Source organism: Tamandua tetradactyla, chromosome 6, assembly GCF_023851605.1.
Source record: "Tamandua tetradactyla isolate mTamTet1 chromosome 6, mTamTet1.pri, whole genome shotgun sequence".
NCBI classification, from domain to species: domain Eukaryota; kingdom Metazoa; phylum Chordata; class Mammalia; order Pilosa; family Myrmecophagidae; genus Tamandua; species Tamandua tetradactyla.
In genome coordinates, this window is record NC_135332.1 from 135,419,299 (window position 1) to 135,432,732 (window position 13,434).

The window sequence follows — 13,434 nt, forward strand, 5'->3', positions numbered from 1 at the left end:
ACAACAGTGGTTCTCAAACTTAAACATGCTTCAAATTCAAGGGGAGCTGAGGTGGAGGCTTGATCCAATAGATTGTGGGTTCCCACCTTCAGAGCTTCTGATTCGATAAATCTGGGTGAGGTGGTGGATTTGCATTTCTAAGGCGCTCCCAAGTGAAGTGGATGCAGTTTGAGCTGTTGGTCCATGGAGTCCACTCTGAGACCTGATCTGCACCATTCTGCTTGCACCATGTTTCCAGAGTGCTCAAATGACTCTATGAAAAGTCTTTAATCTGTGCATCATGTTACACAAGCAACATCCTTGTAAGAAATAAATCGATGAGCTAAACTGACCTTCCTAGAATTTTTAAAAGGCAAGAATTAAGAGAAATAATGGCAAAATGTATGTCAAATTAGCAAGGTTTACTATGTAATGGTGGTCTCTGAACTCAAAAGTCTCACTCCATTCCTTCCAAAGGACGCAATGCGCATATAGAAACAAATACAAGGAGGCAAAAAATATTCAAAGAGAGCAACATTAAAATTAAAAAATCACAGTTTTCAAGAAATTATATTATCAGGCACTGAATGAATCATCCTGGAAGTCTCTCTAGAGTCTTTAAGATAAGTTTCATCAGTCTATCAAATTGCTACTTGTCTAGAATTGATGGGAGCAAGAAACTGTTGGCTGAATTTACTGTGTAACTGAAAAGATGAAAACATTTTGTTAATGTTTGTCTTTTGCTAAAATCTTACTGGCTATGTTTGGTTAGAAGGCTGAAACCTTACACCCATCTTCCACTGGACAACAGGGAGGACAGAAGGCCAAACTACTTGGAAGAGCTGAGGTAGTAGGAGAGCTAATTTCCCAAAATATTACCTACAACTGTCGGTAGCCCTTGAATTTGTTTCTAATCGCATTAATTATGCCAAAAAGTCTTTTAACTGTTATGTATGTTGTTAAACTTTCAAAAAATATAACCATGATAAATTATCGGACTTACATGCAATTTTAACTAATATGCAATATTAGTTAACTAATAGCCACCAAAAAAAGCCATACGGCAAAACAATAAATTTATTCTTTTTCCTTAACTCCCAAATGCTTGATTCTTAAATATCATTTACCAAGAAAAATTTTATAAAATTCATTTCTTGAATGTTGCCCTTCATAAGTAACATGCTTTATGTTATTTCTCTCCTTTATGAGTTATTTCTCTCCTTTAAAATCTCTGTTAATCCCAGGCCCCCTCCCATCCACTCACGCATTCATTAAACAAACATTTGCTAACTGGTCTACTATATTCCAGGCTTACAGGTAGCCTGGAAAGGAATTATTAGAACTAGGAAATCAAGATCTTAATGTAAATGGAAGTTTTATTAAGGAGAGTTGATACTTAAAATGTCTATTTTAAACAATGTAGAAAACTGTTTTGGAATAACACAGAACTAAAGTAAAAGGTTACAGAGAATTCGGCTCTCTAGCAACATCACTTACCAAGAGATCAGAAAATCAGAAAGGGGGAAAGCCTCTAAGTAACCTAAATTGATGCACAATAAAACTGCCATTCATTAAAACCTGTATAAAACCAAGATGGACATCTCAGGTGCTCACTTAAGCATGAACGTTATTCTTTTGCGCACCATTCTAATGTTTGGTTTCTGGTTTCCAAGCTGGCAAATCACAGGAATGGGTAAAGGGAGGGAGTGTTGATACAGAGAAGGGTGGGGTTGAAAGGTGAGTGGAACCCTCAGAAAGAGAAAATCCCCTCAGATCTATGCAAAACTCAGAAAATCCCAAACATAAACAAAGCTCACCATGCACAATAGCCTAGAACAATTTAGCATGAGGTCAGACACTGTCCCTTATGTTTAAGTCTGGAGAGCACGGCTGCCTGCCTTTAAATAGCTGCTCACAGTACACTTGCTTTACAGGACACACAGCCCGTTTATAATCATTATTACCACAGTCCTGAGATAAGTAGATAAGAATAATTGTCTCTACTTTAAGACAAACAAGGTGACACTCAGATGACAGTAAAGTGACTTGCTCCTGGTCACAGTACTAAGTGGAAGGATCTTGTTTCACACCCAGGGGTGGACATTCTGTGCCTTTTAAAGAGATGGCCTCATCAGCACAACACATTAACTGTACATACTGTAAACCCAAAGCCTAACACAAAAAACATGTTCGAGGGCACAGCTAAGTACGAAAACCATCGCCATTTAAGACAAGTAAAACAAAAACTTCAAACAATTGGACCACAGGTAGCGACTTTGCGGTTTTCAGACTCTCCTGCTGTCTGGAAAATACTACAGATTGGTAAAAGATTTATTAACTTTACATTGATATTATACCAAATGCTTTATCTGCAGAACATGTGACCGAGGTGTAGACGAAGATGAAAAACAAATGTAAAGACTTTTCCTCTATGTAGCAAACAGCCAGATAAATAACATAAACAATGTCATTTAACTTGGTGCTGTTCACAAAGTTATAGGCACCAGAAACACTCCTGAGTTGTACAAATCAGAAAAGGTTTTAAGGTCTGATCACATTTCCATTCACCAATTTTTGGGGGGACGGAGGGAGGTACACTTTCATGATTAGCAAGCAAACACTGGTATGTAGACGAATGCCTGGGTAATTAAGAAGTTGTATTTTGCCTCTGGTTTCTATCACCAATTTTCAAAAACCAAAGATTAGGAATATTTTTAGATGTTTAGGAAAAAATAAACATTCAATACAAAGTTGAAAAAGTATTTTCTCTCTAAGGACAAAAGTCTTCATTTTGATTCCTCTTAATATTTTTCAGTCTCCAGGCTGTACAAATATAACTAATGCAAGTGTAGAAAGGAAGAAGAAAATAAACATTAACAGACTTTCTAAGGAAGTGTTTCTATAAATGCTACGTATATAGAGGTCCAGATACAACCACGATATAGAGGGAAGTATGCCCACCTCTCACAGAAAATATCAGAACCAAGGCCTTTGCTTTATTCTAAGTCATATCTGTGCCAGGCAGGACATATACTAAAAAGCAGTACAACTGCAATACATGAATTGTTACCTCAGGACTCTCAAATTTCATTATTTATTTTCCTTCCAATAATCTGTGAATCTCTAAAGCAAACAAGCCCTTAGGAAGGCAGTGCAGTTAAATCATGCAAAGTTCAAATGTAAAATAATGATATGCTTAGAAGCACAGCCACTGTCTTTCTTGGAGTTTCAAATAATTCAGCACCTCATTCTGTAAATGTGTGTGTGTGTGTGTGTGTGTGTGTCTGTCAAAAGCTTTAAAATTTGTTAAAGCCACAAACGCATGGTAAACACACCCTCTAATACCCCTTCATCCTAAAGTGCATTTCTGCTTAACTAATTACATAGCTCTTTAGACCAAACTCTTCTCAGTATCATGTTTTCATAGGTAGTTTCAAAGTTATTTTCTTGCATGAGCAGCAAGTGCTGTATGTGTGTCATGCTAATAAACCACATAGAATTAAATAATCCCGGTACTATAATGAGCCCTGTTTAAGGCTACACTTATCATTTAGCCTCTAAAAGGCGAATGTGGGAAACAGACTTGAAGCTCTTCTAGAGAAAGCATCCAACAATCTTAAAATATAACTGTTTTTTTTTGGGGGGGGGGGGGTGTAGGTAAGGGTAAAGGAATGGAGGAGATAACAGATTTCCTAGATTTCAAGCATCCGAAAGCACCACCCCAGCATGCCTAGGAGCTCCCGGGGCAGAAACAAAGATTCTAGATGCTAGATAACCTAGCAGTTATCACCCAAAACCTTTAGGGCAGGCCAGAGGCTAGAAATTGGTAAGAGTGTGGCTGAGGGCTTAGACATCACACCAGGAAGGGGGGATGGTGGAGTGCTGAGATAAAATACCTTCTTCCTGGAATCCTCAATTTTTTGCATTTAAGGTCTCCACCTAATTGGATGAGGCCCACTCGTATTTTAGAGAATAATCTCCTTTATTTAAAGTCAACTCCTCGTAAGTGATAATCCCATCTACAAAATACCTCCACAGCCACACATAGGCCAGTGTCTGACCAAACAACTGGGCAAAATAACATGGCCAAAGTGACATGAGAAAAGTAACCATCATGGTGTTTTAGTTAATTGATGCAGCTTGATTAGACAGAAAATTTATTACTTCTGTTAGGCTTTTGAAAATAATGACATTAGCTCCCTTATGTCTGTTACCCTCACTGTACAATCTTAAGAAAAGTGGGAGTACACAGAAAAATGTAAAGCATCCTAACCTGCTTTATCCAAGATCATTCTTGATGATTAAGGCTAATGCTTTTCCATTTTTCTCTTTCAGCAAAGAGAACAACTCTAACTTCTATGCTGCTCTAATTCAAATTAAGACATTTCGTTTATATATTTCCATCGAGCCTCCATTTCAAAATAGCCTCATCAAGTCACAATATACCTACCCCCCTCAAGAAGAAAAGAAAGGAAAGAAAAGAATCCAAAGCCAGCAGACAGACCCAAGAATCCCATTTCTGTAATTTCCCTGTGTCTACGTGACCTTGGGCAAACTGTTTAATTTATCTATCTTCAGGTTTCAAATTTATCACGTGGTGACAGAAACACTCAATCTGCAGAGCTGTAGTGAGTATTTGAGAGAAAGTATATCAAGTGCCTAGCCCAGGGGCCTGGCACACATAGGCTTTCAATAAATGGCTGTTCTTAGTATACTATCAGAGACTTACTCCATTCAGAGATGTCAATTATATACTCCCTCTGAGGTTAAGAGGATTTCCTGATTCCTTTGATTGGAACTCTATGGGTTGAAAAACATAATTAAGCTAGTCATTCTCAGAAAGTACATTTACATTAATATTAATTAATGCAAACAGCTGTTTGAGAAAGCCAGCCAGATAAACCTGTTTCTTGGTCAGGTGTGAAATCCTATTGTTCTCAAGTTATGAGTCATTTAAGTTAATGACTTATTCCACTAGATATGGTTAGCTATCAAGAACTGCAATGGTACACAAAGAAACTGCTCTCAAGAAATACTATCCCTACTGCCACAAAAATTGAAATTTAATAAAAACAAAAAATGAATGTCCTATTTTTAACATAAGAACAACTAACTAAAAAATGCTGTTACATTAGCAGCTGAGATCCAATATGGCGCTACTAGGAAATTAGGCACTTTCTAATAAGCATTAGATCGCCCATCACCCACCCCTTCCCCTATGCCTTTGACTGGTAATCCAGTTAGGTATCTCACCTCTGGGTTTCTGTAGCCTGTCTCCTCCAGTATCCTGCCTCTTATCCATAATATCATAATTACTATTTACTTCTCTGCCTGGAGCACTAGAACTCTAAACTCCTTGAGGTCACAAAGGAACCTGGTTTCTGGTACCTGGCTCATTTTGGACAACCTACAAATGTCTACTGCCTGAATATTCGTATAACAGTAGCCTTTCACTTGTCACAGCCTTCTCTTATTCGTTATGCTTAATACTCTGCTGATGAACCACATTTTAGGTTCCTCCATTTCCAACAGTTACAAGATAGATTTGATGGGACACTTTTGCCACAGGCCAAGCGGCTACTGTTACAGAATTTTCTCCCACCTAACTCTGCAATGCTAGTATAGAAGGGGAGAAAGCATATGGTAAGAGTAATCTAGGGTTGAAGATAAAAGACAACAAAGTAAGACTGACAATAATATGTTAACATGATTTAATATGTATTTGAGGCTTAAAAGCAATATGGTATGAAAGAATACGAACTGGGAGGACCTTCTCACTTTAATAAACCACTTGAGCAGGTTGCTTAACCTCTATGAGCCTCAGTTTCAACATTTATAAACTGAAGGTGCTTGCACGATATACTTTCCAGCTTTAAAACATACATGTTTTTCCTCTGATGATTCAGAAGGCTGTTCAAAATATAATTATTTTGAACACCTTCTTCACAAACATCAATTATCAATGTAGTGATGAAATGGTTAATAAATATTTCTAGACAATATAATGCCCATTAACCAAATATTTACTATAAAAAATAAAAATTAGTTCTTATGGAAACTTCAGAAATTATAACCAACCCCCCCAAAAAAGATTAAGCATGTATCTTTTTTAATAGACTATTAACTGTACACAATGATGCCTTGTAAAAGTGTCCAAGTATTATTTAAAGAGGCCAAGTATTCAAAAAAAAAAGAATTTGAAAAGAAAAAGGGAGAGGGTTGAAGGGAAATTCAAACTTCTAAATTTAAGCTACAAAGAAGTTAAGGTCTGCACAATCTACATTCATAAGTGGGTATTTACAGCTTATATAGCCTTTTCTTAATAGTTGGCAGGAGGCTACACAGCAAAGAGTGAGCCTAACACAATGACAAAACAACTTGCAAGGTAAAACAGTGCAATGAATGGTCTGCTGTGTTTTTTGTTCTTGTATAACGGCATTTAGATGCATGTATTAAAAAAACATAACCAGGTGCATTATCCAAATGTTCAGATATGAGGGACACTAACCATTGCCCGTCCATGGCAATTTCATTTCTGTTTTTTACACAAATCATCACTTGCAAGCATTAATGTTAAAAACAGAAAAAAACAGTCTAATACACAGTGGCTATAAATGCCAAATCAATTTTCAGCAGATAATAAAGTCCATGTTTTACAATCAGCAATGCACTGTTTTACTACCCAAAAATGTAAGCTAATAATATATAGCTCTACTAAATGGAAAATGCAGATATGCTGTTAAAAACGGGGCCGGCTGTGAGAAGATGGATCATTTCTGCAGGGACCTTCTTAAAGCTATGTGTAAGTGTTTTGAAAATATCACATGATGTGGCCATGTGTTAAAAATTACAGCCAGTTAAGTTCTCTGCTAAGAAAAATATGTGGGCAATTTATGAAATGCACTCCAGGATGGAGATGTCTTAAGTAAAACCAGATTTTAAAAACAAACCCCCCCTCTTTTTTTTTTTTGGAAACTTGAACTTTAAAAAGTTCCAGGCACATCTGGAGAGCAGGACTATTGAGAAAGGGTGGTCTGACCTAATGCTAGCCATCTTCTGAAAGAACAGCACTATTTCTGGGCTACAGGGACCATGCTCACTTATTGTCCTTTTAAGGAAACAGTCCTGAAAGCATTTTGCAGGTCTACATAGGTTCTTTGATAACATTATACAAAGATTGACCAAAATATAAACCTTTTAGAAAGCTTGGAATCACCTCCTCCTGAAAACAATATAATGCCCAAGCTCTCCCAGGCTTCTCATAACAAAACATTTTCCTTCTCTTAAGCACAAAGATCTTGTCGTTACAAATGTGAGAGGCAGTGAAATGATATTTCATTATATTAAATTAAATAATTTTAAAATAGTTCAATCTATTTCGTTAAAGCCTGTGTGGCCAACTTTGGCTTTTCATAGTTCATTTTGTGACAGTTTGCTGTCAACAGCTAAAACATACTTTCTTAAACCAAAATAGTTTTAGAAACTCCTAAATTAATGTCTCCTACCTACCCCACCCCCAAAGAATGGTATGTCTTTGAATAAGTTCCATTTATGCACATCTATTTACAGGGATCCCCATTATTATGAAAAGGGAATTGCTACATCAAGCTTGAGGAACCAGTTCTGGAACTTGAACTATCAAAAAAAAAAAAAAATTAATGTTCATACAAAAATATGTAGTCAAGTTAAAAAGTGACAGATTACACAAAATGCCCTATTTAAAAATAGAAAGTCTGCCCCAAATGGCTAATATTGTCCATTAACATCAACGTATATGTATGGACTAAAATATGCTAAAACATATTAAGAGATAGTCCATCCTATAGTGGAGTTTAAAAAGTGCAGATGGATGTCAAAAATAGCCAAGTACCAGATCTGCTCAAGTATTGCCATTCTGGCACATGCTCATAGTCACAGCTGTTAATATATTCTCTGTATCCAAGTACAAGGTTTTCTAACACAGTTGATGAGGGAGAGAGAGAGAAACACTGCCCACACTTCAGGCTACCGCTTTAGAACAAGTCAGATATCAAAAGACTTAATGTTAAACACAAACTTATCAAGGATTCTAAAACCTTAAATATCGTTCAATGCATTTAAACAAGGATGTTTTGAAGATTATTTTAAAATCTTGCAATTAGCTAGGGGTAGCAAGATTCCTAAATAATATCCTTTGGCTATTATCATTTACAAATAGCTTCAGTTTATTAAGGGATTTTGTTTTACCACAAAAAGATAAAGACTTTTCAGAATGCTGGTAAATCAGATCATTTAACACATATTTGCTGAGTGTATAAAGACAAAGAAGATTTAAATATGACATAAAAATTAGATGAAACTATGCTACAATATTCTGGTGAAACAACAATTAAAAAAAAACACACAAGCACTTTTCACACCGATTCCATATCATGCACCTAAAGCACATTACATCTCTAGCTGTATGGTGCATATCAATCAAGATAAGAGCTTAGAGTTAAAGTGACCTTTCAAAGACCTCAGTCATTGTCTTTTTGCAAATTGATTTTCCCCATATTTCAGCTACATACACTCCCAGTCTTCTGAGCTAATGAAAAAGTCCAATTCTGCCACAAATGCATCCTTTCTGCACATACAACAATAATAATGAGGACAACAAGATGCATCCTAAAGGGAAAAATATTCCTCAAACAACTGGCAATACCTACACACAACTGTGGTTGCAGAAAACTGGCAGATAATGTTTCAAAACACCATCTGTGAGGTGTACAAACTCCGTGACCAAGCACAGCCTCTTCTGCCTGTCCTACCCAAATAATCCACAGGAATCAGCCAGCTGGGGGATCTCTATCTGCCCTGTCTCTTTCATCTGTAGACAGGCTGCTTAAATTAGGCACAGGGCAATTCAGACAGTTCTTCTTGAGAATAGCAAACACAACCCTTTCCCCACTCAGCCTTCTCCCAGAAAACTCAGGCTCTCCCAGGCTTCTCCACAAGCGGAGCTCTCATTGGCAGCTAGAGCAGAAACACTCCATGCTCCAAAGATAATATTTTTCAGAGGAAAACGACAAACATTACATATCCAGGGCCACAAGAGCTTCACTAATTCAGCAGATTTTTTTTTTAATTAACTAATTTCAATTATTTGCCCAGGGACATCCAAGGACTGTGAATTAAGACAAGACTGAAATTATCTGTAGTTCAAAAGCTTCCTTCACTTTCTCTGATACAAACAGCTTTTTAAAGAGCTCTCATCCTAGGATGTCGCCATAATCTGAAAACTCCCTCCCCAGATGAAATTTCCACAACACAAAGAACAGATGACACAGTCATGAAATCCAGAACAGAAACAATAAATAATACTTCCTCTCACTTGAACGGAACCCCTCAAGTACACAGCTCCAGCGAACTTATGCGGCTGGACTTCCCCTCAACCTCACCTCCCAAATCTGAAAACCAAGGGCTCCATACCCTGTCCCCCCTGAATGGTCCTGAGGATTCTTTCTCCCACCTTCCACGTCTCACCTTTGTCACCCCCAGCCTCCTTCTGCCCACACCAATACAGCACACTGTAGGGGAGAAGGCATTTTCCACGCACAATAAAAGTAAGCTCTCGTCATGTAAAATCCAGAGAGAATACAGATCGGCGTTAACTCACCAGGCATCCTGGAGTCAAGCATACCACGCTGGAAGTGGCTCTCTCCTAAAAGCAAGCACGTTCCGGGCTCATGCCTCCTGTTCTGGAATGAGCGCCGGCAGAGAGAGCAGAGCCGTCAGAAGGGGCTGGGGCGGCATCGCCGGAGGCAGGGTGCTGGGCGCGTGCGCCTGCCAGGCAGAGACAGATGGAGAGCTGACACTCCGGATTGCACTTGGAGCAGAAATGTGGATGATGACAGGAGCACATGTGGCCTTGAACCCAGCCCTGTCTCTTCAGGGAGAACAATGACAGGGATGGCGTGTGCAAAGGATCACAACCCCTACAACCCTTACTTGCCTCTACCTCTCTGGAAGTTCCAGAGCACCAAGGAACAGAAAGTAAAATGCTGAAAGATAAGCTAAATGTTGAATAATTCATTTCCCACCCCATCCCCCCATATCCCGTTAAAAAGTTAACCCTTATTTTGCCAAAAGAATGAAAAGTAGACCTGGTACCCTCCTGCTGCCCAAAATGAGACTTTCCTTCTTCTTTCCATTTTAACAGTCATATACATGGGAAGTATATTAAAAAAACAAACATAGACACAAGCCCCAAAGTCTGTTTATCCAACTGGAAACTTGAAACAGTATAGAAGCATTTTTATAAGATTTTGTTTATTATGCCAGTTTATCACATTGGACAGAGTATCAGAATCATTCCCTTTGTCAGCTTCTCAGGGCTATGTGTAAAACAGAATACGTCTTAGAAGCCGAAGCAGACCACTTTTATTTTACTAGAGTGCTTTTAACCTCCTGGGATTCCTGTGTTGATATGCTCCAAACATTTTCAGCTTACTCTCCTATACCTTGCATAGAGATCCATGGGAGATGAAAACAAAATCTTCACTGCAAAGCCTTTTCAAAAGCTGAACAATCATGTCCTCCTGATTTTTGATTTTTTTTTTTGCAAGCCCTTAAATGTTTATCCTTCCCATGAATAACACATACCCAACCAGGTTCAATGGACTCTTCCCTATTAAGCTTTAATGGACACCATGATATATAAAACTACATGCCTTTGTTATAGTGCTTTATCTAAAGCTGGCTATTTTCCTCTCAGCAGTCCCTCTTTAGTCCTTTGTAAAACATCCTTGCCTCATAGGAGAAACATATGCCTGCCTGCCTTGCATGCCTTTTCTAAACACACAAAAATGCCAGGCAGAAGGAAAAACTGTTCTCTTCTAAAACTCTTCCTCATTTAACACTTGCAAATCTTTCCTGGGTTTGTGTTTGTTTGTTTTTACAACAGGACACATGATGAGAAAGATCCCCAGGCTTTACCTTTCCAAGGTAGGCTCAATCCACTATAAACACAGAAACAATTCCACTCAGGAGCCTCTGACCAGCCTGCAAGCTCCCTGAATGACAGGCAGGAGCAACCCCTTTAACTCTTGCTATCCCTTTACAATCTCCAACATGTCCTTTGCTTAGTCTACACTTATCTGTTTGCTTTTAGCCCTTGTCAGATTGATTTTTTTCCCCTACTTGCTGCCTCAAAGAAATGATAAAAAAAAAAATCTATCTGAAAACAGAAGCAGTGATTGACTTCTACCTACTCACTTTTCCTACATCTCTCCCCCACGAGTGCATACAACCTGTTTCCAGGCACACCCACATGCACAGACAAATCCTGCACTAACTAAAAATAAATCATCTTTGCTAAACAGAGTCCAGCAATAAGAACTTCTACAGTCCCTAAATACTGTACCGAAGAAGCGCTGCTTCATCTAGTGAACCCCTCAAAAATCCATCATTGTCAGAGACAACTTGCAAAAAAAGACTACAATTCATAATGATGACTCTCTTCTGTCACTAATAGTATACTGTGCCCTATTTATGAAGCCAATCTTTTTGTTCATCTTAGTTAGATGTCACTTGTAATGAGGTTCTGTGTAATGGATTTCAGTACTGTTAAGCAACAAGCTCAAACATTCTTATGACAAAGCTTTGCAGCAGGGAAGAGTATGATAATCAGTTAAGTTCTGCTATAAGGGACTTTATGGAATCCAGCATCCTACATCTGCAGATTTCCACTTTTAAAAAGAGCATTTTAAAAAAAGCCACTTAATGCTACATACTGCAGATTTTTTTTTCTTAATACTATACCTAGATTAGAAAGAAAACATTTTCACAGTGGGAAACCCAACTTTCATCAACATGCATGGTGAATCACTTCTAAAATAGAAAATCATATGACAAAACTGCAATACACTTTAAGAAAACTGGATGATACCTGGTTTTAAAACTAGGTCTTAATATCGATACATTGCAAGTCCCTAAACCACAGCTCAGAAAATTGAACTTCCATATGCTGTGTGATTATGTATCTTTTCTATGTGTAAAAAAGCTTTTTAAGCTGTTATCTGACTACAGTAATTGCCACTTTAAATTGATCCACGTCAACAAAACCTGGATCCCTGGAGATTCTCACCTAGAAGTCTGATTGCAGAAAGGGCCTAACTGAATGTGTGTGCATCTGAGACTAGTTCAGCATTTTCTCAAGGAACCAGTTTCCTCCTATTATTCAATCCACTGAGGCAAGCAAAGCAGCAATCCCATTTGGCAGTTCTCGCTGAACAGGGAACCCTGCATACGTAGTTCTATACAGTTATTTATGCAGAAATAACTTTCCCCTTTTAAAAAAGAAAGAGTATACAGAGCCAGGAGCTCTAGCATCCAAATTGGACAACAAAAATAGATAATCAATATCATGATGAATCCACTTATGTAGGTGAATGAAAAAAGAAAAGAAAGAAAGACAACACATCGCAAGTTTCTTCCAGTATAAAACAATGTCCTGAATCACCATCAGGAAACATGTTTTTTTTTAAATTAAATTCTATCCAAACAATGACAAGGATTACATTACTGACCAATTAAATACTTCCTCAGGAGAGCCATGTCAGCTAATGCTTGTCTTTTAATTAAGAACACAGAGCATTTTTAAGGCAATTTTTAAAAGAATGTTTATAACCACTTTCCATAATGGTAAATATGCTGGGTTCCTAAAAAAAAAAAAAATACATAAATTGGTTTATGACAATGAATTCAGATCATTCATTAGAAAAGCATTATGGCATTGTATTACTCTAGGGTCTTTTTCACTTATTTCTAAAACATAACAGCTCAAAACTACAGATCTTCCCTTGTTCAAACCTGATTTACCAATAGGGACCAGCAATCTACTGAAACCATCTTCCTTTAATGAATGCTCTCTACATTGGTGAAGGGAGAACAAGTGAAAGCTTTTCCACAGGTCTTCTCAACTTTCCTCTCCGCTTCTAGCAGGCTGTTGTGATACACTGTGACTTCACACAGTGGGTATTAAGTGAGTTAATTCAAAGGAGCTGAAACCTCATTGATCCTAATTGAAAGCAATACACCCAACCAAATACTTTCCTACCCCATCTGCTCTGGCCTGCCACCAGCTATTCAATACAAGAGAATTAATAGTTTCAGATATTCTAACCGACCCAATAAAGGCACTCATTTAAGCAGGGCTGCATTAACAAAGTGAAAAAACAAGGGCAAAATGGGTTCAAATGAAGCATTTTACTCCTAGTTCCCTTTAACAAAGCTGAATAAGGCTTATTCTGACTTTTTTATGTGCAAGACTTGATAAACTGAATGAGAAGGCACTCAATGATCAGCCAACGAGCATTGATGAATGGTCATTAAGACCCCCCTGCTCTTAGAGGAGACCCTTCCACAAAGTGGCACACCAGCTTGAAAGGGCAGACTCACTAATGTCCAGATTTCTCCGCTTGCTTGTTCCACTTT

At 37.9% G+C, this 13,434-nt stretch overlaps 1 protein-coding gene and 1 long non-coding RNA gene across 11 annotated transcripts in view; one reads left to right on the forward strand and one right to left on the reverse strand.

Annotated features, from left to right (window-relative positions):
• The window catches only part of RUNX1T1 (RUNX1 partner transcriptional co-repressor 1), a 134,694-nt gene that overhangs the window by 85,591 nt on the left and 35,669 nt on the right, over window positions 1-13,434 (reverse strand). The window contains exons 1-2 of one of the 10 annotated variants that reach the window (XM_077167188.1): window positions 5,233-5,288; window positions 4,709-4,779 (exon numbers count right to left, since the gene is read on the reverse strand). The exons of 4 other annotated variants lie outside the window; for them this stretch is intronic. Coding sequence is in view for 2 of the 6 variants with exons in the window: in XM_077167184.1 (XP_077023299.1) it covers window positions 5,233-5,281 (49 nt within the window). In the remaining 4 variants the exon portion in view is untranslated. Of the gene's footprint in view, window positions 1-86; window positions 3,567-4,708; window positions 4,780-5,232; window positions 9,579-9,616; window positions 9,991-13,434 lie in introns of those variants that run through there. 5 more of the 10 variants (XM_077167191.1, XM_077167186.1, XM_077167184.1 and 2 more) reach the window with 5 other exon arrangements.
• LOC143688840 (uncharacterized) lies at window positions 5,349-9,998 on the forward strand. Its single transcript, XR_013178339.1, has 3 exons — window positions 5,349-5,622; window positions 6,711-6,781; window positions 9,112-9,998. It is a non-coding gene; the product is annotated as an uncharacterized LOC143688840 (long non-coding RNA).